The sequence below is a fragment of the Lates calcarifer genome, linkage group LG11 (genome assembly GCF_001640805.2).
Source record: "Lates calcarifer isolate ASB-BC8 linkage group LG11, TLL_Latcal_v3, whole genome shotgun sequence".
Taxonomy (NCBI): Eukaryota; Metazoa; Chordata; class Actinopteri; family Centropomidae; genus Lates; species Lates calcarifer.
In genome coordinates, this window is record NC_066843.1 from 20,046,321 (window position 1) to 20,070,006 (window position 23,686).

At 40.7% G+C, this 23,686-nt stretch overlaps 2 protein-coding genes across 7 annotated transcripts in view; one reads left to right on the forward strand and one right to left on the reverse strand.

Annotated features, from left to right (window-relative positions):
* Positions 1-3,937: 3,937 nt before the first annotated feature.
* LOC108898570 (transmembrane ascorbate-dependent reductase CYB561) lies at positions 3,938-14,310 on the forward strand. Its single transcript, XM_018698494.2, has 6 exons — positions 3,938-4,058; positions 5,305-5,512; positions 9,046-9,144; positions 9,644-9,747; positions 10,420-10,577; positions 11,779-14,310. The coding sequence occupies exons 2-6, from the start codon at positions 5,308-5,310 to the stop codon at positions 11,969-11,971; spliced, it is 759 nt and encodes a 252-aa protein (XP_018554010.1). The 5' UTR covers positions 3,938-4,058; positions 5,305-5,307; the 3' UTR covers positions 11,972-14,310.
* A 951-nt stretch (positions 14,311-15,261) lies between these two features.
* tanc2a (tetratricopeptide repeat, ankyrin repeat and coiled-coil containing 2a) overlaps positions 15,262-23,686 on the reverse strand; it is a 50,165-nt gene continuing 41,740 nt past the window's right edge. For all 6 annotated transcript variants that reach the window (XM_051073954.1, XM_018698487.1, XM_018698488.1 and 3 more), the window contains 6 exons: positions 23,202-23,377; positions 22,960-23,092; positions 22,417-22,508; positions 22,169-22,303; positions 21,912-22,012; positions 15,262-20,514 (listed from right to left, as the gene is read on the reverse strand). In XM_051073954.1, coding sequence (XP_050929911.1) covers positions 18,630-20,514; positions 21,912-22,012; positions 22,169-22,303; positions 22,417-22,508; positions 22,960-23,092; positions 23,202-23,377 — 2,522 coding nt within the window. In that variant the 3' untranslated portion in view covers positions 15,262-18,629. The remainder of the gene's footprint in view (positions 20,515-21,911; positions 22,013-22,168; positions 22,304-22,416; positions 22,509-22,959; positions 23,093-23,201; positions 23,378-23,686) is intronic.

Genomic DNA, 23,686 nt, shown 5'->3' on the forward strand with positions numbered 1-23,686 from the left:
TTTACAGATATGGAATGGCATAAAAGCTTGTAATATATAGGGCCTTCTAGGATCATAACCTGGGTACACAACCTGGTCAACCATACTACTGGAAATCTACAGGCAGTTGAAATTGTAAATCCCCTCCATAGCAAAAGATTTGCCTTCTGCACCTCCCTTTACTTGAAGCTATTCTGTGTTGTAGGTCAAACTAAACTGAGTTAAGCTCATCTGGCAGTTGAAATGTTGTTCCTGTAAAATTAAATGTCTATTGTTTGTCTAAAACATTGTTTCTGTTTTTACAAAAGATAGTCTATTCTGATAACTAGAGAAACAACATAGTTGGCATGTATTTCATTTTAGGTCTAACACTGGTCCATGGATGGTTACATGGATATGACACAGACACAGAATTAACAGAAAATGACCAAAAAGTATCCTCCACCTGGCCACAACTACGAAACTGGATTGTCACTCTAAACATACAACCTACAATTAATATAAATGTCCAATGTTCCAACAAATTTTGGTATCCATGGTAGTGGCATAACAGCTATTTTGAGTACATTTGCTGAAGTAAACACAGTTTTTGCTTTCTAGTCATTTTCTGAGTCACTGCTCTCAAGTGTTGCAGTGTACTGTATCCTACTGAATTTGGTTGCCAGTCTCCGGCAACAGCACCCTGTGTAGCAGTAGTTCTTTGCACAGGAACAGTTCTGTGAGTTCTTTGACACATCAACATGAGATTGTCTTGTTTGTTGACACAGGCCAGGCTGGCTGTGTAGATGGAACCAGAACGGCATTTCCATCGGCCAGAGACCATTTTCAGGTGCAGGGCAAATGTGTTTTCTGTTGGGGTTGGTAACTTTATGGAGGTTGATCTGTTGCTCAGGAATGTATGTGCTCTCAGTTTGCCTAGATCAGAATCCTCAAAGTAATCAGCTGTGATTACTGTGTGCACACAGTTTTGTTGAGGAGGTCATCTGTTATGGCATTAGCCGGGTTCTCACCAAACTACTGAAGGTAGGTAGGTATGTCCAGACTCATGCTGCTCTTGAGCCATGCCTTCTTGGCCATAAAATATGGATAACTCATCTCTACCACTCAGACTGTGTACAAAGGACATGGCATGGCACTGTAAAGGTCCCAGTGCCATGAGCTGTTACCACCCACAACTCTGGTGGATTGCCAAGGTGTGTTGCACTATAATATGGGCACATGGTGATGATGCTGGATGACAATTCTGTCAACTCTTTCATTCTGGACACTGTAATTATTCTGTGAGTACCATGCTCTTGTCTCTTCTTTGAATTCATTACTCAGGTAGGGATGAGTTGGGTCGAGAGATGGCTCCAGTTGCTCATTCTCATACAATGTCTCACAGAGGAAGCTCAGAAGGTTCATCAGCTGTCACTGTGAAAAAGTCCTGTGGACCAGGAGCTGTGCACTGCTCACTGACTCCATATACTTTGATAATTTTGATTTGGTGTATCTCTGTTCCTGCTCAGCCGGCTTAAAGGATAACTTAAAGGATTTTTGAACCTTAGCCTTGTTTTCCCATGTTTTGGTTGTAAATGATTGATGGGGACAAAAATCTTTGCAGTTGGTCCACTTTTGAGCAAGAATGGTAAACACGGAACCACTAAACAACAACAATCAGTAGTGGATCGATTGCAAAGATTTATGTCCCTATCAATCACTTATGCCCTTGTACTGCTTGTTGTGATGAACCTATAGAGAATTATCACAAATTCTGCAGGTCCTCAGCTCTACAGAGCATTTTTAGTGTCTTTCAGCTCTTTGCTTTGGTTTTCTGGACCGCAACTTAACTGTTTCAGTTTAATTTTAGCATTCTCAGCAGCATTACTTTCAGAGATAGCAGGCAGCTGCTTTCAGGAAAAAGGCTGTAAATACATAATATATGACATGTATTTGACTCTGACATAACATATATATAATCTATGTAAGAAGTTACACCATACACTTACCGTTATGGAGGCTTCAGAAATGGTCTAGTGCATAACCCTCAATAAAATGAATTAAACAAGAAGACATCACATTAATTATTGGCCAGAAGTAGCTTGTGGGAGGTACAGAGGCTTCATTATTACACTGGAATGAAGATGGAAAATGGGCCAACTGGTAACATTAGAAGTTATTAGACAATAAAAGAGAGAGAAAGAGAGAGATAATTATGAGAAAAGATGAACAAATAATGTAAATATGTAGCACACACGCACACACACACACACATGCACACATACACACTCACATACATGCACACATACACACTCTCCACGCACACACAGCAAAAGAAGCAGTGGTGAGTCAGCCTCCTGTGAGTCACAGGAGAAATCAGAAATGTCAGACAGAAAAAGAGAACACACACACACACACACACACACACACACACACACACAAACATGCACACACAGTCAGCTGTAGCCAGTCTCTGACATTAATGAAGATAGCCTTGAAAACTGATCTTTTTCCACCCTCTGAGTTCTGAGAGTGGTGGGCTTCACACAAAACACACGCACACACATCCCTGTATACTTGTCTTTGTGGGGCTCTGTCACTGACATGATGCATTTATACCCTAACCTTAACATAACATCTGAACGCCTAACCCTATACTAGCTCCCATTCTGCCCTTGATTTTTAAACCTGTGATATCCATACATTTACATACATGCTTCTTCCTATTGATTATTAAGATTATAGTGAAACAGCTGAACTTTAATTCTGCACCTACAACAGCAATATCACCCACTTAGATTTTAGAAGGACACATCTGATTGTGGAGGGAAGCTCCTCTGTACTCCGTACCCCAACAGGTCCTCAGATGCTGGGTGTTGCTTTACGAAATGCTGTGAATCAGTCAGATCATAAACTGAATTGTCCAAGACTGCAGTGCCCTCAAGAGGACAGTAAGGGGGATGCAGGGATGGCGATCTCAACTATCCTTACAAAGATCACAGTTTTTATATTTGAGGTTTACAAAATGATTTTGCAGCTGTTGTCATTTATTACACGGATTCAGATACATGTTCAAAACAACGACTCCTCCCCTCCTGATAATGCTGCGTTTCTTTTAATTACCCAGACAAAACGAGGTGTGTCAAACAGCTTGTAACTGTGTGACAACAGTTTTACTGCGTTAGATCCTGTTGTGTCGAAGGTTTTGGGTTAAATAATGAATGAAGGTATCAACTGCGTGATTCAAGCATAAAATCAAAACTGAGACTGCAGATGCATACCTGGAAGGTGAAGGTTATTAACTTGAAAATAATTGTGCACATTCTAACTGATTGACTCATCTGAAGTGAACCCCTGAACACTCTTGGTCAAATGAACATGCAAGTGGCTTAAACATAATCTGAAGACAACATGAAGGACGCCTTCGCCTCCAGATTTGGATGTAGTATCAGTGGCAGCACTAATGATAGCTATGAAGGTAGTGAGTGTAGTATTAGGTGCATTAAATCAGTTGGTAACTGCTCCAATTTTTCCTGCTTCTCCTCTAATGAGCAGCTATGATTCACTGACAGACACTCCTATCCTCCTTCTCCCCCTTTCCCTCGCCACATCACCTCCTCCATCCCCTTTCTCCACCGTTGTCAAGGCAACAAACCTTTACACTCGAGCAGCAACCCCCCCCACCACCACCACCATCCCTCTCTCTTGATGTTATTGTGACGTTAGCCAACATCACGAGTCAAATTCAATTCAGTTCCTGTTCATTATTATATAGAAGAATATCATTTTATATATGATGTAACAACTTACTACAACACTTACAAACACATGACTAAAACAACAGCAACAATAATACTTTTATTATCATCATCATTATCATTATTAGGACATCCAGGGTGGTGGTTTAATGCTGTATTTTGCTATTTCATCCACATAGCCCTGCTGACACCAGGGTTGGGCTTGTTTAGAAGGGCATCCAAAACACACACCCACACCCACACACATACACACACACACACACACACGATCAGAGGAGGAGGAAGGCGGATCTGTAAGTACAGACTCCAGGACTTCCTGAGCAGAGCAGAGTCCACAGCGCAGTAAGTATTTAACACCATCTGCTATTATTCCTGTGTATTTGCCCGGACAGAAACTGCCTTTTTCTGTTACTGTCATCATTAGAGCACAACTTAAATGATATCTTTACATTAAAATATACAGTAGAGTCATCTTGAAATCCTAACACAGGTCCAGGTAACAGGTGACAACAACTGTCGGCGCTAAAGCATTACCGTTGCCTATAATGTTGTCATGTAATTTCATATAATGTTGTGGCACTGTGCCTGAGCATTAACATGTAACATGTAACAGCAGTAACGTGTCTGGACCGGAAAACTTGACGATAAGAGCGATAATTAACTTCGCTGAGGTTATAGTCATATTGAGGCGAGCTGGCAAGAAAAGCCACTCATTTCTGCTCGTGTCCTCATACAGCTCCGGTCAACTCGGTGCGACACTTCCGGCTATGTATTTTATTTTTTATTTTAACATGTTGTTTGACTCTTCGGCTGAGAGAAAATAACAGAAGTGAGTTTTATTCTGAAGGAGCTGTATGCTGTGTGCTTAATTATGCACTCTTTGGTCAAAGACAGGAAGATTTTATTGTGACTGATAACTGAGGAACTTTTTTGTAAGCTTATATTTTATTTATTTTTGCTAAATATTTATCAGTCAGCCAGTCAATCTTGATTTGTATAGCACCTTACATATTGGTTGGTTAGTTCACAGCGCAAGCAGTGACGTATTTACTAACGTAATGTATCTGTTTTATGCTCATTTATATTACATGCTGCTTCACTTCAGTATATTGTACTTTTTACAACATTTATCTGACAGCTATAGTTACTGGTTTAAGATTAATATTTTATTTATAAATAATAATAATAATAATAATAGCAATAATAGTACTAATAATACTAATAATAATAATATAAAGAATAATCAGTAACAGTAAAATGCTATTTACTTGCTGTGATAACGATCCAGTGCAGTAACCAGTCTGCATAATGAGCACTTTTACCTTTACATTTTTCTGACAATGCAGGTCTTTTACTCATAATGCATGCATACATACATATCACATGCATATATCTATGTATGTGTGAGAGTAAAAGAAAATCAAATAAAATATATCATTTTTAGTATAATTTCAAAAAGCCAGAATAAATCAAACTCTACAGTAACATTAGAGATGAAAAAATACATTTCTCAACCTCAGCTTTCTAATTTAAATTTTCTAATTCTATTCAGTTGTACTTAGTAATCTTTTTTATTTCTTGCTCTTAGATCATGGATGATTCTGTTCCTCGTCCTATTCGCTCAACGTTTGCGTGGCTGGTTGGAGCATCACAGATCCTGGGTCTGGCATCAGTGGTGCTGACTGGTGTATGGATGGGTCACTACCGTGGGGGCTTTGCTTGGGACGGCTCAGCGCGGGAGTTCAATCTGCACCCTCTGTGCATGGTGCTGGGGCTGGTCTTCCTGCACGGTGATGGTGAGTCACAGAGACCCATCACCGATCAGACTGTTTCCATTGTGGCATCACAGAAGTTGTTAGCTTTCAAGGAGTCTTCACCATTTGTAGTTTTCTGGGCAAGTTGAAACCTTGACCTGTTGGTACTGCATGAACAGTCAGGGAATAACCAAAGTTATAATGATTCACAATCTTGGTACCATGAATGTCTAGACACCCCTGGGCTTTTCTGTGTGGAGTTTGCATGTTCTTGGCTCCAGATTATTGATGGATGGATGGATGTAGAACCAGGGTGAACTGAAGAACCATGTACGCAACCTGGTCTGCTTTAAACCACCACATTCATTACAAAAACCTAACGAACAGTCTGAACTCATTGCATTCATATTAGTGGCTCTGTAAGGATGTAGGTACAGGGGTAAGGCTAACATCAACATGCAAAAAAGGTCATGCAGTGACCTTCCATATTCTAGGACTAGTGCCTCCACTGTAGCACTTTCTATTAGAAACTGAAACATTTGCAAATTTAAGTTCAACAATTAAAATAATTATTATAAAGCAGACTGGAGTCCTTGCAGGACATGAGTCTTTCCATCTGCCTTCCATGTGGGTGACACCACTAATATCTTCAGAAAAACCTGGGCAGTCTCACATCAAATTTGTAGTCATGGTTACGATAAGTCATTTTCAGATTATATTCTGTAAATTGAGTCAACAGGAAGTAAATCTGGATGTTGTGTTTTAGTCAGCCTTGTAGTGTGTGTGTGTTTTGTAAGAGTGTGTACTTGTGTGTCTTGGCCTCAGGCACTGTGATGCTGACCTGATGCACTGAACTAACACTATCCAGACAGCCATGACAGCAACCCCCACCACCACTACCACCACTCACCCACCCACACACACACATACACACAACACACACACACACACACACACACATACACACACAACACACACACACACACACACACATACAGGCACACATCCCACCACACCCAGTGAGATTTATACAGATTGGACAATGGTTTGATTACTGAGTGTTCCAGTTCCACACAGAAATCTCCACTCAGCAAACTGAGCAGCATCTAGAAGTTAAATGATTTAGTCGGACCTGCCCAATTGGGGGTCTACAGGTTGCCTTTGTTTTGGCCCAAAATTACATTTGACAAGCTCGTGCTTATAGAGTGCTGCAAGAATTAGTCCAAAAACCTGGAAGTAAGTTAGCATTTTAGCACTAACTCACGCGTTATAAAGTAAAAAAAAAAACATTTAAATGGGTTTTTGGTTAGATGCCTGAAATAAGGTCTAAGATCTTAACTACTAAGAATTGCAGTACTCTCTTGCTCCTGCTCCTTCCCCTTTGCTTTTATTTTTACTTTATTTTGTTCCGGTATAATTTTAAGTCCAACCTGTCCAGGATGTACCCTGCCTCTCACCCAGTGTCAGCTGGGATTGGCTTAGCTACGTGTTCCACTGTTGATTGAGAAAACTGTAGCCTCATGATGAAAGTTTTAAAAAACATTTGGACCAGTTTGGTCAGGACTCTTTGTAACTTTTTGATGTCACGCAACAATTGGCTAGGTATGTGGATGTGAAAATGCAACATAGTTATTAAACAAGGTACAAACAGATCCTGAATAAACTTATTTCCCCTGTAGCGATCAAGATAATAAGCTTGCTAGGCAATTAGCAAGCAGTTAGCATTCTTGTTAACATAAGTGCTTTTTGTACGTCCTAAGTAGAACTCTGTATGACTAAAACAACAAAATGACAGAGGAAACAGCATAGTTAAAAGAAAACAGAAATACTTTCATTTTGACTAACATGCATGTTAGGTAGTTAGCATTTAGCTCACCAGCTACAGTAGCTCCACCAGCTACCCCTACAAGTAGCCACTATGTCACCAAGCTACTTCCTTCATTTTTTGTGCATGCCAAGCGCAGCACTGTGAATGCCTTTAAAAAGAGATTGTTCAAAAGTGTGTTATCTTATAAACATTTGAACTATTACAAGTCACTCCTATCTATGATGGCAGGCTTTCCCACCTACATTCCTCATCATGCAAACTGCATTCTTCAAGCTTAAAATGACTACGTGAAGATAACAGAAACATTTGACTGTTATGTGAAAAGTTAGGAACATATTGTTTTAGAAACTTCTCCCTGTGCCTGAAGGCAAGCTGTCATTCATATTGTTTGCTTTCCAGGCTGTGCATGATGCATTAATGCTGCCTGCTAACACTGCAGCATATAGTGAGATGTAGCTGTTTTTCCTCCGCTTTGGTTTCACATCTACAGCCTCAGGTACTTGTACTAATGAGAGTAACCATGTTAGTTCAACTGGTTCAACAGGACAGCTGTCTGTTACAACAGCAGATTACATTAGAGCAATAAAAGCAAAGGTCAGCTGGACATTAGATGGGGACTGAGAGGGGTGATTAATAAAATATAGAAACACCCTGGGGACACACACACACACACACAATGCTGATTCACTGTGATATCTGCTTTTGTTGCCTCAGGCCATGTCCACACTAATGGTGGATACGTTCACCAACATCCTTTTTCTCCTTTATCTCCACACTTAATCAGAACAGAACTTTTCTCAAAGGCTCAGATATGAGTCACACTTCATGCCCACTCTGCAAACAGCAAATGGCATTTTGAAGAAAAGTGCAAAGCTGCTTAGTGGAAATGGTACAAAGCAGCTGGCATAGGTGGCCACAAGAAGGGATTTAAACTGAACACAACTGGCATTTGAGGTCAACAACATGCTCTAGTAAAATGAAATCTAGCTGGAGATGCTGGAGTTTGCATGATATGCATGCACAGTATGCTCTCTGCTGACTCTGTCTGCACAGCTTTACAACTTATTTGTTTTAATCATCACAGATGTTTCTCTCAAATGTTTGTGTCTCACACACTGTCATAGCATTTATCTTGCAAATATAGATATTTGTATATTTTCACCTATATGAAATTAAAACAGAATTTCAGTTGCTAGGCTATTTATCATTATTAATTTTCCTGCTGCTTTTATTCTTGACATTTTGCTGTGACATTTTGTCTTCATATTTGATATTTATCACGTCCTTGCTTCCTTGATATTTGATAAAACCATTGATTTTCATGTTTGACATTTTGATTTGATGATTTCCTGGCCTCATACTGTATATAATTTTTATTAGGCTGTCTTCATATAGTTCCTGAAACAAACACATAAATTATTTTTACATTTACCTTCATTATTAGTGCATTGAGATATGTATAATATAAGTGCATAATGTTGTGGAACATTATATTATTTAATCTTAAATTTTTACTTTAGGTATTGATTTGATATTTTGTGTATGTTGTCCTATAGGCCTACACCCCATTTTAACCAGTTTTGTTGTTGATAAAAATCACTTATTTTGCATCGCCCATCTACTCTCTTAAAGACAAAAAGATCTATGCAATTTTTCTGTCTGATTTGTATTCTATCATTTCTGGCTGTGTATTGTTTATTGTGTAGTGTATTGTTTAAATTATGCAAACCTCTCTCTCTCTCTCCAGCCATCCTGGTCTACAGAGTATTTCGAAATGAGTCGAAGAAGAATGTAAAGCTTCTTCACAGCATCATTCACCTGCTCGCACTCATCATGAGCATCATAGGTGAGAAAGAGAGAAATGTGCAAATGTGAAAGGAATGCCATGTGCGTGTGTGTGTGAGTGAGACAGAGAAGGAACTGAATTATTAGTCTTTTTCTGACACTGGGAGATATTTTCTCCTGCCTGTGTGCAGGGATGTGCACAGACTGAATGATTAACCTTCATCTCTCTCTGCAAAAAAATCACAAGGTAATTTGACTCAGTGATTCCTGGTGAATGAGTTTTGTATATAAAAATATATACTAGAATACAAGCAATTACAAACTGTCATATAGGATTTCATGAAATATTTTCTGGTCTTACCATCCTATATTTGAAAGTGGCTCTGGAGCTTTTTGCGTTGAAGATGGAACTCATTTACAATACAATACACAGAATATACTGTGTATTTATTACTGATTAAAATATTAATTTTTTGTTAGTTATTAGCCTTCCTCCAACTTTAAATTGGACTGCACATCCATGTCGGTGTTTAACTCACTTAATGTGTGTGTATGTGTAGGTTTTGTAGCTGTGTTTGACTTCCATAGAGAAGCAAAGATTCCAGACATGTACTCTCTACACAGCTGGTGCGGCATGGCTACCTTGGTCCTGTTCTGCATACAGGTGCAGACACACACACACACTCACACACACACACACACACACACACGCTCTTACCAGTCAGTCATGGTGTAAATGCACAGCTTATCTGAGTGTCTCTAATGGCTACTTCCAACATGATAATGAGAGATGGTCCTCTGCTGTAGTAGGGACATGTTGTGCATTCTGAGACGCTTTTCTGCTCACCACAGTCGTAAAGGGTGGTTACCACCTGAGTTACCACAGCCTTTCTGTCAGCTTCAACTAGCCTGGCCATTCTCCTCTGACATTGCTTATCAATGAGTTTCCGTCTGCGTAACTGATGCAGACAGAAACTCAGTAGACGTTTTTTGTTTTTCACACAATTCTGTGGAAACAGAGACTGTTGTACATGAAAATCCAAAGAGATCAACAATTTCAGAAATATTCATACCAGCCCCTCTGGCACCAACAATCATGAGATCACATTCTCCCCAGTTCTGATGTTTGATGTGAACATTAACTGAATCTCCTGCTCCGTATCTGCATGATAATGATGATAATGCATTGCACCACTGCTATATAATTGGCTGATAAGATAACAGCATGAGTAGGCAGGTACATATGTTCTTAATTAAGTGCACTGTGAGTGTATGGGTCAAGCGTAGTGAGGATTAAAACAGTAACACTAGGCTTTTATCCCCCCATGTTTCCTAGTGGGTGATGGGCTTGCTGTTCTTCCTGTTTCCGGTTGCGTCGTCCTGGTTACGAGCCTTATATCTTCCCATCCACGTGTTCTGTGGTCTGCTTCTGCTGGTTATGGCCATAGGGAGCAGTCTGCTCGGCATCACGGAGAAACTCCTCTTCAGCATCGCGTATGTCTGTCTCTGCCTGTATCTCTATTATCATTATAAAAATACACACTGTACTTTTTCACTTAGCTTAAGTGGTATCTAACCATGGAGGTTGTTTTCATTTTATTTGCCCAGGTTTTGAGAGATCTGTCTCAGAAAATTTTTACCAGCACACCAACACATGACTATTTCTTTGTTAGAAAGTACCCCCACTAGACAGTGCTCAATTTTCTGAAGAAAATGTGAGATGGTAAAATGGAAATGCAGTTTAAGTTGAGGCATGTAAAGTAGTTGAAGTATCAGTTTAAGTCAAAGCACTGAATGTTTGAGGTGTCAGTCAAATGAACCTATAAAAGAAGCTGAGGTGTTTGTATATAAACACTAAACTAACTGGTAAGGGTCAGATAAAGACAGATAGATAGCTGAACTATCAGCTTAAAAAAAACAACTAAAGCAGTGAAAGTCTTGAAAGAAGCTGATCTGTCATTTGACAAATAGAAGAAGAAAGGGGTTGAAACTGATGCACCAGAAATAGTTGAAAAGTTAAGAGTCAAGAGTTGAAGGATGAGTTGGTATGTAAGCATTAACAGCAGTTAAAGTCACAGACAGATATCTCAAAACCCAAGAAAACAAAACCAAAAAAATATCATCATGGCTAGACACCATTCAGTGAAGTGAATTTTTATGCAGGAAGCATCCAGTGCAGCAAACACCCACTGAGCAGCTACTCTGTCAGAAATACAATGGAACAGCAGCTGGTGTAGCTGTTTACAGTTTTGGTTATGTAGCTGCATTTTTATCAGTGAAAACTACTATACACAGGATGTAAATACACTGGGTGGTTTACAACAGTCTACAACATGGGATCTAATATCATGAACCATCCAGCAATACCCAAAATCTAAACAAAACTGTTCCTCTAATTCATCAACTTTTTGATTTTACTTTGAAAAAACAGGCCACCACAGAGGATGAGGGGACACCCTGGGTCCATCATCTAACTCTGTCCTTTCTATTCTACATTAAACTGATATATCTCATATACAGTATATCTACTGTCATGTACTTCAGTGTTCATCCCTTCCCACCTCTGTTCTCTTTTCCAATCTCATCTATACCGATCAGACACAACATTAAAGCCAGTAACTGGTTTTAATGTTGTGGCTGATCGATGTATTTTGTATTGATATTGTATGTAATTAGTGTCTGTCTCCGGGCCCAGGCCTACCTACTCCCTGTTTACCCCAGAGGGCATCCTGGCCAACACTTTGGGGATCCTGCTGGTGTGTTTTGGGACACTGCTGGGCTACTTAATCACCAGGGAAGAGTACAGACGCCCGCCCAACCCAGAGGAAGAGTCTCTGTCTGTCCACTTCAAGACCCTGACTGAGGGGGGGTCACCCACCACACCTTGACTTCTAGTCTGACATGTAACATCCTCTGCTTCATCTGGATACAAACAGTGTCCTGTCTACAGACTAGCTGTGCTATCAGTCTGTTAATACCTAGTTACAAAGTCATCAGTTTAAATTGCCATGAATGTGGTCAGAAAAGTTTTCATTTGCGTCAGTGAAGTCAATAAAAATCACAGACGGGAAGCTTTAATGATCGTCTCTCTCTCTCAGGTAGCTTACCAACCTGACTCATCTGATATCACAGATTTCTAAACAGATCCATAAACCTTCAACTAAAACTATTTATTTATTATATTTGGATAATTAATATACTGATCAACCACAACATTAGACCCAGTTACGAGTTTTAATGTTGTGGCTATTCAGAGTATGTGTATATAGTATAGTGCATGCATATGTACATTTAATAGAGTTTAGAAAAAAGAAATAGCAGGAACACAAGCTGACCAATCACAGTTTTTCTTGACTTCACGTGGCATCTCCATATCTGCTGTAGTCTCATCATGTACTATAGTTACATTTTTGTTACCTATAGTGTACCTACAGCAGCTACAGTGCATGTGCATAAGGTGTTACTCATTATGGTCATAAGATGTGATTTATTAATGCAAATGTATAAATGTAAATGCAGCTTAAGTGTATCTCAAACAGCTCAGAAACTCTTTGTCCTGGACTAAATAGATTTGCAAATTGACTCCTACAGCATCTATAGCTCCCTACTACAGTTCTGCACGGTCTTAAAACTGAAGCTGAAATGCAGCCCATGGACATATCTTTAACACGTGACTGAACCTGTTTTGCTAAATGTGAGACCCAAACTGGAGCTGAAGCTTTATTTTTCACTTGTCACTGTCACTTCACCAGGCGTATGAAACCAGTGGCTACATTCTGTCTCTTTCTCTCTACCCACTGGCCACAGGGAGGGAATGAGGAACATTTCTTAATACATTACATTTGAAAACAACAGAAAGGTTCAACCCCAACCCACAATACGATACGATACTGGAACCATCAGGTCAGGGAGCATAACTCTGTCTCCCACTACTCTGGTGACGTAGTCCTGCCTGCTAGAGAAACCTGGTATCAGACATTTTTTAATGGATCTATATCAGCTAAAATACAGATCCACCAGTGTGAGTGACTCCTGACACCAATAAACCTGTCTCATTGGCAGCGTACAAAACATTCAGATAAGAAAATTCTTTCTCATTTTTAATAGCTGCTGACCATCACCATCTAGAATTAAAATGACAAACACTGATTGTGGCGGCTGGTCATATCAGCTGTCGCTACTTAATATGAATTCTGTGAATAACATGATGACAAGCCAACAATAAACTTGGTTGTTGTCAGGTTCACGTGTCTGCACTCAGCCAAAGATCATTTTAATCAGGAGAGACTGCATTCTGAGTGATGAGCTCGACCTGGGCACTGGATGCATAGACTGGAGGTGAATGGAGTGGAGGAGGGTCGCAGCAATTTGCATTGAAATGACAACTGACAGCAGAAGACAGGAGAACAGATTTGAAGCTTGATAGCAATGACATGATTGGCTGATTGAGACTGACGTGGAGATTGGATAGGTTTACCAAAAACACCCATTGTCAGCTGATTAGAAGAGGCAGGGAGAGAGAGAGAGAGAGAGAGAATTGTGAATGAATGAGGCATACTGTTTGTCTCCATTTGTTTTCTGAGGAGACCAAACCAAAAGCTGCACATCTGCATCCCTTTGCACATCAAAATGTAAAGCTGCAGCTGGCCAAATGATCATCCGCTGTCTTCATTAAACTGACCAATAATGCTATCAATATTCTATTTTGATATTATTACAAGAAGTCTTGAACTTTTAAATATCACAAGAGGTCTTGTAGAGTGTTAACCTTTGTGAAAATGACTTTTGTAAGTCACAATAATATCAAGTACGATCTTATAAAGTACATCTTTTTATCCAATATACAGTATCTATACCTGTCCCAGATCCAAGTTGTGAGATGCCAAGTCAGTACAGTTTGTCTACAAAACATGATATATTAATAAAATGTTTTCCATGTGTCCAATAGTAAACTGTTTGTATTTAAATGCACTGTCATTAAAAAAATCTGTTCAGTGTGTATTCAGATGTGTGTTATTAGAGTTACTACTTGTTAAACTTTTATCTAAATATGTTCAGCCCTAGTGCCTAATGCAAAGTGTTTGCATAAAAATGGCCAGTTAACATCAGTGGGATTTGTTTGTCTTTATGTACTTCTTGACATTGTCATTTCTCAATGTGAAATCAAAACGTCATTGGGATAATCTGAAATAAAAAAAAATAAAAAATAAAAAAAAATGTGTGTGAATCATCTGCATTATTTGGTCCAGCTGAGTTTTTCACCTGACTTTAAACCTCTGTCATTCTACATGTTACAGTTGGTCTCTGGAGTGGGTAACTATGTATTTCAGAGGGATTATAATGCAGTAAATTGCTACATTCAAATGTGTGCCTTCAAAGAAAAACACCCCCTCTGCTCAGTCTCCATTGAGTTAAGTGAACGTATTTATTCTGGGCTCAGGAAACAGACATTAGATGTGGGTGTGTAGATGTTGTTTGCAGGTTAAAATTTTACAGACAAAATAGAAATGGATGACTGAAAAAATATTATGCATTTTTTAGATGAAACTGATTTCACTTACGTGAAATGCAAAAGCAAGTAGCAACATTAATGATATGGCTTTTGAATGGGGAAAAGAGGATGTGATGTGCTGATGTGCTAATTGGGAAATACGAGAGACAGGTGTGTTGACAGGTGAGGATCAAGTGACAGAGAAAGGTAGGAAGGTCTGGTGGAAAGATTGTGAATGGCAGATCCGGAAAGATCTTAAGTAAAGAATGGACGTGAAGGAGCTGAGAGGTGTCTGGAGACAGGGACAGTGGGACAGACAGAACACAACAGGACTAAGGCAGTCACTGTGACAGACAGGAACACTTTTAGCTGCTAAGAAGCCAGGTAGTTACCTCTGGAGCTGGTAGAAAGATAAAAGAGTTAAAAGAGAGTGAATGTTGGACTTATATGAACTGCTAGGAGTGTAACAGTTTGCTAACAAGGTCACCATATCAACTTAAAAAGGTGTCGATATGTCAATGTTGTACTCACAACTTGTTTCTGCTGCCCCCAAGTGGTAGTAAACTGAAAGAGTTATTTGTTTCTAATTGTTCCTCCTGTCCATACTGGTCACAAAGAGACCACTACTGAAAAGTAACCCACCCACCCACACCCTCCACCCCTACTCCCAAAAGATACATATACACATTAGCCTTTCATTCAGCTTTATTCTTCTTCATAACGTTAGCTCAGCAGTCAATAATTTCACATTAGCTGATTAAAAACACATTTTAAATGTTTAATATTGAAGTACTTACTGATGTAACAGTCCTGGGTTTTAAATATCAACCTCTTAATCTTATACACAGTGAAAAAGCCCACAGTAACCCCAATAACAGGGAGCACACTGACCCTGCTCAACATGGTGTTTAAAACTGGGGGCTTGAGACCCTTTGAGTTGGGTATTAAGTCCTATATATACAGCAAAACACATTGTCTTATTGACAGACTACACATCTGTCATCCAGCTCATCGAGGATTTAAAGCAACGCTAACGCTAATCTTGAACATCCAGTCGATTTGCTAATAATGTACTTCATTATTCTAACTGGCCAGAATTACACACAATCTCCAGCAGTCAGACTGTGAAAATGCCTTGTGAACCAAAGTAATTAAGTATTACCACATCTTCTAACAGCTGGAGACTCCTGAGCAATAAGAAAAAAGAGCAGTGGTCAGAGAGACTGACAGAGAGGTTAGAGGTCATAGGTTACATCAGGACCAACAACTCTGAAACCAAGTTGCTGATTCATTAGAAAAAAAACATGTACAAAAAAGCCAGACATTAATGTGCATAAAATACATTAAAACACTTTCTGAACACCGTATTAACATCTGTTAATAACACGCTCTGGATGGCCCAGGTTTGACTGCTGGATTGGACTCACAGCAGATCTATGATTCAAAATGTTTCAAAATGAATTTTCAGAACAACGGGCCCCTGCTTTCACAGAGACATAAACAAAAGAAGGCCTCTTAGTTTTAGCCATCAACTGTCACTTTTGCTGCCTGAAACAATAGCTTTTGCTGACAGATTTGAGCAGCTGTAATTAGTTGGTTGAAAACACAGTCTGAGGTTGACTTTTAAATCTTTCCAGCAGAATCTTTTAAAAGGGATCTTAAAATGACTTGATGTCTACATACGCAATACTGTGCTAAAGAACTGTGGCAAACATCCCCTATCCCCACCACTTGATGAAGCCTGTATATGGATAGCAAGTGCTTGGGTCCAGAAGCAGCTGCAGAGAGTGCTGAGCGCGCATGTTTCCCAGCATATGGTGATTTGATAGCAAACTGGCTGCAGCACTTTCCAGCAAAAACATAAATTAGCGCCTATGTTCCTGTAGAATACCTGTAAACAAAACCAGGACTGTTCTTGTGCTTATGAATAGGTGATAGGAAACCAGTAAGATCGTATTGTTATGTAACATAACTCACTTACTTGCTTAGCTTATAATTGTTCATATTTTCAAGCCATATTTTTTTTCCACTTTGAGTGTTACAGACTAGACTGAGGACAAATTATGTGTTTGGCAATTGTAGAGTAACACTGTCTCAGCTAACAAGTTTGGTTGGAGTTGCCGTAGAGTAAGCTTCATGAAATAGAATAAGGAGCAGAACAGAGCTGCAAACATTAGCCTAAACACAGAAGGCATCCCGTACCAGATACAAGTGAGAAAATACTATATAATGGATTGGCAGGAGATGAACAGATTTTTTTTAAATTTATTTTAAACATCACCTGTGGCCTAACAAAGTCATGTAGTCAGCCAATGATAAGCTCTTTGGCCTTCAAACTGGGTTATTACTGTGGGTAGTAATCTACTTGGCCAGACATGCAAATGATTGCAACTTATGTTCCAGCAGATAATTACACATTAATCCATTCCTTACTTTACTTTTTTGCTTTTGAGGAGGCTAAAACAAAAATATATCAAAATATATCATATATCTTTAAATGTAAAGGATGATGGAGAAATCCAGACCCTGCCAGGCTGTGCTCTGTCTCGTTACAGCTCCTGAGCTTTGACTGGAGGATCACTCCTCAGGGAAGGAGTTTAGTGAATGGTCATTTGGCTTTTTTGCTGAATTACTGACAGTAAGAGGAGCCAGTTGCCAGCTCGTTGGACATGTAAGCACTATGTTTCTATGGCAATGAGTGTAAAGGGCCCTAGTATATTGGCTGGGAACCATGTGGTTTGTATGAATTAGGACTGATAGGACTACAGAATACAAAAGGCCTTCATAGAAAAAACAAAAGTAAAAAATCTACCTGAAGTAAAAATATCCAAAAAATCTTAAAAGGCATTTTTCCAGGTTGTGTCATTGTATATAGTGATGCTATCTCACTCAAGCGGGAGTAGATGTATAGATGTCAACCCAGAACTGAGCAAAGCTGAACTTCAATGCTGCTCATTTTTTGTCTCCTGGAAAAGAAGGTTTGCATTTCCACATTCAGAGTGAAAAACCCTCAAAAAGATAAAAAGGCAAATCCAAAAGGAATAAAAGAAACAATATCCGTACAGTTTACACAGACATAACTTAAAATAGATAAATACCACTTACTTTTGTTTTATAAACAGCAAGTCAGTGCTCATTCAATGACAGCATCATCCTAGTCTCTCAAACTATGGCTTAGGACTGGGTCAATGACCAGCATCTGCCTGGCGCAAGTTTTAGAGCCTAGATGTATCCAGGTTTCCAGTCATTGTATCAATTAAGCGCTTCAAACTTCATTAAAATCTTCATTAAAGGCATCAACAGCACATAAAGGTAATACTTGTGCCTTTGTGTCTCTGCTGTCTGAATGGATGTCACCATCTGGAGTTGAATACATGAACTTGGCAGAAAAACTCTAGAGCAGTATAACATGGGCATCCAGAGACATCACTATTTAGATGTACTGTAAGCCAGAGATGACAGAGGAAGGAAGGAGGGAGGGATTTTCCAGTGACACCTGGTTTATTTATTTATTTCCCCCTTCCTCCCCTTCCTCGTTGTGCTTTGTGATGCCAGGAGCTGTCACTTGTTTCAGAATGAAAAGTCAAGTCCTTCCCTTCGTTGTTGCTTCTTCTGGTTAACTGACAAACCTCACCTGGAACTGTTCCTGTTTTCCATATTGTACTTCTTCTGCACAGTGTGCATCACATGAAGTCTTTCCAAGACCAACAATCCGAGTGCCACTTCACGCAGCAACTCACCAGGTGAAAGCACAGCCAGGATTTCTTGAGTTCTCTTTGTGCGTCAAATGAAGTACACAAACAAACTACTTTAATCACTTTCTGTGAGTACTACAGAGTGTACAACCAACAACTATTATTGCATCTCCTTCGAATATTGTATGTACTGCATGTCATACAAACTACATGCAACAACATAGTTTGGTCAAGCATAGCCAGACTTGAATAAATCTATAGCCTCAGTGAATTTTGGAATACACAGGTACAACAACTTCTTTATAAGCACTCCTCGTTAAGCCTCCTTCCTTGTCTATGACTTAACATTTAAACTGGTCTCTATACATTGGACTCGACAAAGGGTCTTTTTGGTTTGACAGGAGAGGTAGGTCCTGTCTTTCTCTCAGTCAGTCTGTCTGAGCAGCTATGAATCACTGGCAGTGTTCGGGCCAGCTTCACGTCCAGGTAGGAGGTATTGTGACTGCCAACCTGCAGTGAGCCTTCACCCTGAAGATCGCTGCCCGGCAGCACCTCGTAGTAGTCGAGTTGGTTATCATGGAGCAGGTGACCGTTGTGGGCATTGTTGTTGCTACGGTTGTGGTAGGCAATAGAGGATGGCTGTGGTTGACTGAAGCCTCCTTGATTGGTGGGGGTTTTGCTAGGCGAGGTGACCACCATGTCCACTGAGGACACAGCCCAGGAGCGAGAGGGGCTGAGACAGGATGAGGAACTGGAAGGGGCTTGTTGAGGATACTGCTGGTGCACCCTCACTGTCTTGTCAATAACTCCCATAAAAGGAGTGCCCCTAGATGATCGGCCCACCTCTCCAGGATAAGTCCCACCTCCTAACATGCATATTTCTGACTGGGGAGAGGAGATCAGAAAGAGATCATCATGGTAACCAGTAACCCCTCCCACAGAGGCCAGATCTGAAGGTAAATCCATGTGCTGGGTGGAGGCTGAGGTCCTGAAGCCAGAGTCATGATTAGCAGGCTGCCCACTGGCGAGGCTGCTGCTGCTGGTGGAGAAACGGACACTGACACTCTGCATGAGAGGCCTCGGGGAGGAGGCAGAGGAGGAGATTGGGTGGGCACTCAGCGGGTGTCGTAGCCCGCCCTGGTGGTGATATTGATAATCATGCAATGATGGAGGGCTATCACGGGGTCCCATTGTAGCCTCTGTAACTTCCATGGGGTAGTAAGCTGCTTTGGATTGGTTGCGGCTGAACTGGCGGGCCTGGGCAAATCGGTTTTTCCCTGCCCTTTCCCCTTCTGCTCCTCTCCCATGGGCAGATGCAGGTCTTGACTCGACCAAGTCAACATCAACATCATCTAGTGGATATGAAGCTCCGGAATTCAGACCAGCCTGGACCTGCAGACTAGGCCTGAAATCTAGGGGACTAGAGCAAATTCCTTCCCCAAGTTCGACTAGTTCTTGGGGCAGATTGGCAAACTGTGAGTAAGCAGAACTTCCCAAAACCATGCTCGAGTGAGATGAGGAACTGGGCTGACTGGTTCTGACAACCTGGGCTTTGGCTGATTGGAGCCACTGGCCTTGGACAGGGTTCTGCTTCTGGAAGGATCTCTGATCAGACAGATAGTGGTGCTGCTGCACTCCCTGTTTTTGGTCTGAGTGGTGAAGGGCTGGGATGGACTGTGGGTAGTGGTGTAGACCTCCAGTTCCTGACATTGCAGGGATACTTTCTGACGCTGGACTGGCTAGCTTCTGATGTTCTATTGGGGAGGGAGGAGGGCTGAAATGGTGATAGGAAGAGGAAGGAGGAGGTGGAGGAGCAGAGTGACAGGGTGAGGAGGAAGAGGGGGAATGGACAGAATGATACACGTGAGTGGAGAAAAGGGAGGACGGCACCCCAGGGTGACAGTGTGTGTCAAGACTTTGAACCGCAGGTAGAGGGTGAAAGGAGGAGGAGTGTGGAGGAGGATCTCCTTCCGTGTAACACCTCCTCTCTTCCTTCTCTTCTTCCTCCTCCTCTGTAAGCCCCTCCCTGTCCTGCACCTGCAGACTAACTAAATCTCTGCACCTGGCCTCGCTGATGGACACATTCTGTTGATGAACATGGTGTGATGAATGAGCTGGGGAGTCTTGTTGTTGCGCAACCTGCCGACACTCTTCCTTGACCCGGGACAGCAAACGCTGGATCTCCCGGTTGGATGGACACAGGCGGCTGGCCTCGATTAGGTCTTCCAGGGCTGCATGGAATTGTCTGAGTGGTGACAGAGAGCAAAAGCAGATACAGATTTCATAAGGTGACATAAAGAGAGAATGATACAATAATCAATGCTTAGAAGTCTTGGAGTCCAAACTTATGGTTGCTTTCTGTTGGCAACAGACGTAACAAGAGAATACATCATATTTCTGATAGATAGAATTTCTCATCCTGTCTTAGAAGTTCTGATCACAAGAGACCACACCTGATCACACTCAGCTCTGACGATGGGTGTGATGTTCAGCTGTTCAACCCAGAGAGGTCAATGCCACAATGCTTTTCTTCCATACACAATCTTTAGAAACATATGAGATGTGATTGTCACCGTCACTAGTTGTGGCAGTGGAAAGCTAGTCGAATTCCCCAGGGTCCAAGTAAGACCCTCATCCTTTTAGTTAGGTTTTTAGTGTATGTAACCACCTAGTCCAACCTTATGTCACTTATGTTACCACTAGCAAGAAGCGTTGCAGAAAGGAAAGCTAAATGCATAAGGCCTTTTCCTGTCAGTGGATAGCCTCCCTGTCAGTTCTGTAGTGCCCTTCCATGGCAGCACCTTGAAACTGACTCCACTGAGCTAACCAAGTCAAGCTAAAATACAGGGGATTTAATTAGTTTGGTACTTAGACATGTGGCATTTGTGGTCGACTGTAGACACATCCTTGTATCAGTGGTCCAAATCACCAGCTGTCAAAGAGCAATATTGCCTTGAGTTAGGACCTCACAGGCAGGTGAAGGCACACTCAGGCCTCCTGGCTCATCTCCAGTTTTCTTGATGAGAGAGTGACACTAAATCTGTGTAATTCTTCATCACTTTAATTACATATTGTCAAACTGATCATCTATGAACTACTCGTTATTTAAGCAAAATGCCACAATTGTCACAATTATATAAAAAGATGAATCGTAAAGGATTATTTTCTCTTTCGCAGGAAGAAAGGGTGGGTGATTTGAAACTGGAGGCTGGAGAGTATGTAGTGCTATTTTTGGCTTTGACACTAAATGTCCTCTTCTGGTAAAGTTTTGGAGAAAAAGAAAAAAGGATGAAAAAAAGAAAACATACCACGGTCAGTCTCCCTACTTAATACTGGTTGTCCAAAAACAGAAAATGCTGAAAGCACTGGGCATCTTTTACTCTGCAGCTAAACTGCTGAATTTATGTGGAGTATGTACTTGTATACACTTGAATGATTTTCATCAGGACACTGATAAAAAAGACTTACCTATTACATAAATACATATGTGTAGTAACTCTAACAGTGTTATCTCAGTTTTTATGTTGTTATTCAGCACTAATTCTAAAAAAAATATCAACACATAACACATTTAAGAGTTTGTGATTTGGTTAGAGTTTGTTTATTCCATTCAACCACTTGTCCTTATGTTGCTATAATTACCTGCGGCTACGTTTGGCCCGGGCTCTGGCATAAAAGGCCTCATATGATTTTGCTTTTAGCTCTAGTGCTTTGGTAGCAAACTCCTCTGCAAGGCCAAAATCCTGAAAAGCAAAAAGAATTCATGATGGTACTCAATTCAAGGTTGAGGACAGAAGATTGTGAGAGATGAGGTTCATTTCAAAAACACGTTATGTGGTATGATTTAGTCATATTAAGAACATGGATCACATATGTGTGCATGTGGGAAAAAGACTCACGTTCATCTTGCGGCGGCAGCGTGACAGGTTGAGCAGCACACACACTCTCAGCTGTCTGAACGTTTTCAACTCATCTCCTGGAAATTTCTGAAGTGCTGACTGATAGGAGTGAGCAGCTTCCCTCACATTACCTTGCTACAAATTCACACATACACAAGCACAGACACGCACACACACAAAGTACAATATCAAATAAATATATGTGTGTCTGGCTTGTGACTGAATTTATGTATGTTTGCGTGTGTTACCTTGTATAGTTTGTCACCCTCTTGGATCACTTTACTGAGCAGAACCATTAAGATGTCTGGTTTAGAGGTTGCCATGGCCCAGGTCGCTGGTCCTACACACAAGCACACACACACACATCATATCATAACATGTCACATACAAACCTATCTTTTATTACTTCTGCCAAGAAGGTTACTGTATGTGTATTTGTACCTATTAGCTAGCAGTACTTTTTTCGAAAACCTTTCACTGAAAACAAAATTCGATTATATTTGATGGAAAGGAACAAATGGAACAAGCCATTCTTTTCCCACAAAATTTTTGCACCACTCAGTTTCATTTTTTCATTTCATTTACTTTTTTTTGGGAAAAACATTTATTTGCTTTCTTGCTGAGAGTTTAAGACCATCAATACCATGTCCGTACATTCATTAGTTTGGATTAATGAAGAATTTTGTTTCAAATATAAACAAGATGCTGGCATCCACACACCAGAGGGCACTGCATGAGGGGGTTAAATAAATAACGGGATAAGGGATCGCATTACTGAGTCATGTTTCTACCTATCTTGGCTCCCTTTTTGAGCAGAGCGATGACTGCTGCAGTATTTCTGCAGCCGACCGCTCGGTCCAGAGGACGCATCCCACTACAATCCACGTGCTCCACCGACGCGCCGTGATCGACCAGGTATTGCACCTAACACAGAAAAAGGACACACATAGATTTAGTTTAGGACAGTTAAAGCAGGGACAGGCACACTATTTCTAAAATATGGGAAATACAATAACAACTGCATCTATTTTACCACTTCTGGGTCACCACGAAAGGCAGCCAGATCCAGGGGTGTCCTCCCACTGCGGTCAGCATGAGATGTGGATGCACCTCTCTTAACCAGTTCTTTGACCAATGGGAGCTGTCCTTTTAGACATGCCCAGCTCAGCGCTGTTAACCCCTCCCTGTCGGTCTGGTCCAGAGAGGCTCCTAGAAACAGGGAGACCAAATATTTTTGACTGAGCTCTAACCCCATCAATATAGAATATATCACAACTCAGAATATTCTCCAGCAAATACAGTCTTTCATTTTAACCCATCAACAAGTGAAAACATTGAGTCGGCACTTTTTCAATACCATGCAAGAAATTTAACATTCTGTAGTCTTTGAACCCTTATTTTCAAAACTGCAAAACATACTGCCTTGAGAAAACACACCACTGAAACTGGATGGTTAATTACAATGAAATATGCTGCATTAAAAATGTAGAATGAAAGGAGAGATTTTTTCCCCTCAAA

Coding starts and splice junctions, on each gene's coding strand:
- LOC108898570 (XM_018698494.2), top strand. CDS start 5,308: ATGGATGATTCTGTTCCTCGTCCTATTCGCTCAACGTTTGCGTGGCTG. Junction 5,513..9,045: donor GGTCTTCCTGCACGGTGATG/GTGAGTCACAGA, acceptor CTCTCTCTCCAG/CCATCCTGGTCTACAGAGTA. Junction 10,578..11,778: donor AAACTCCTCTTCAGCATCGC/GTATGTCTGTCT, acceptor CTCCGGGCCCAG/GCCTACCTACTCCCTGTTTA.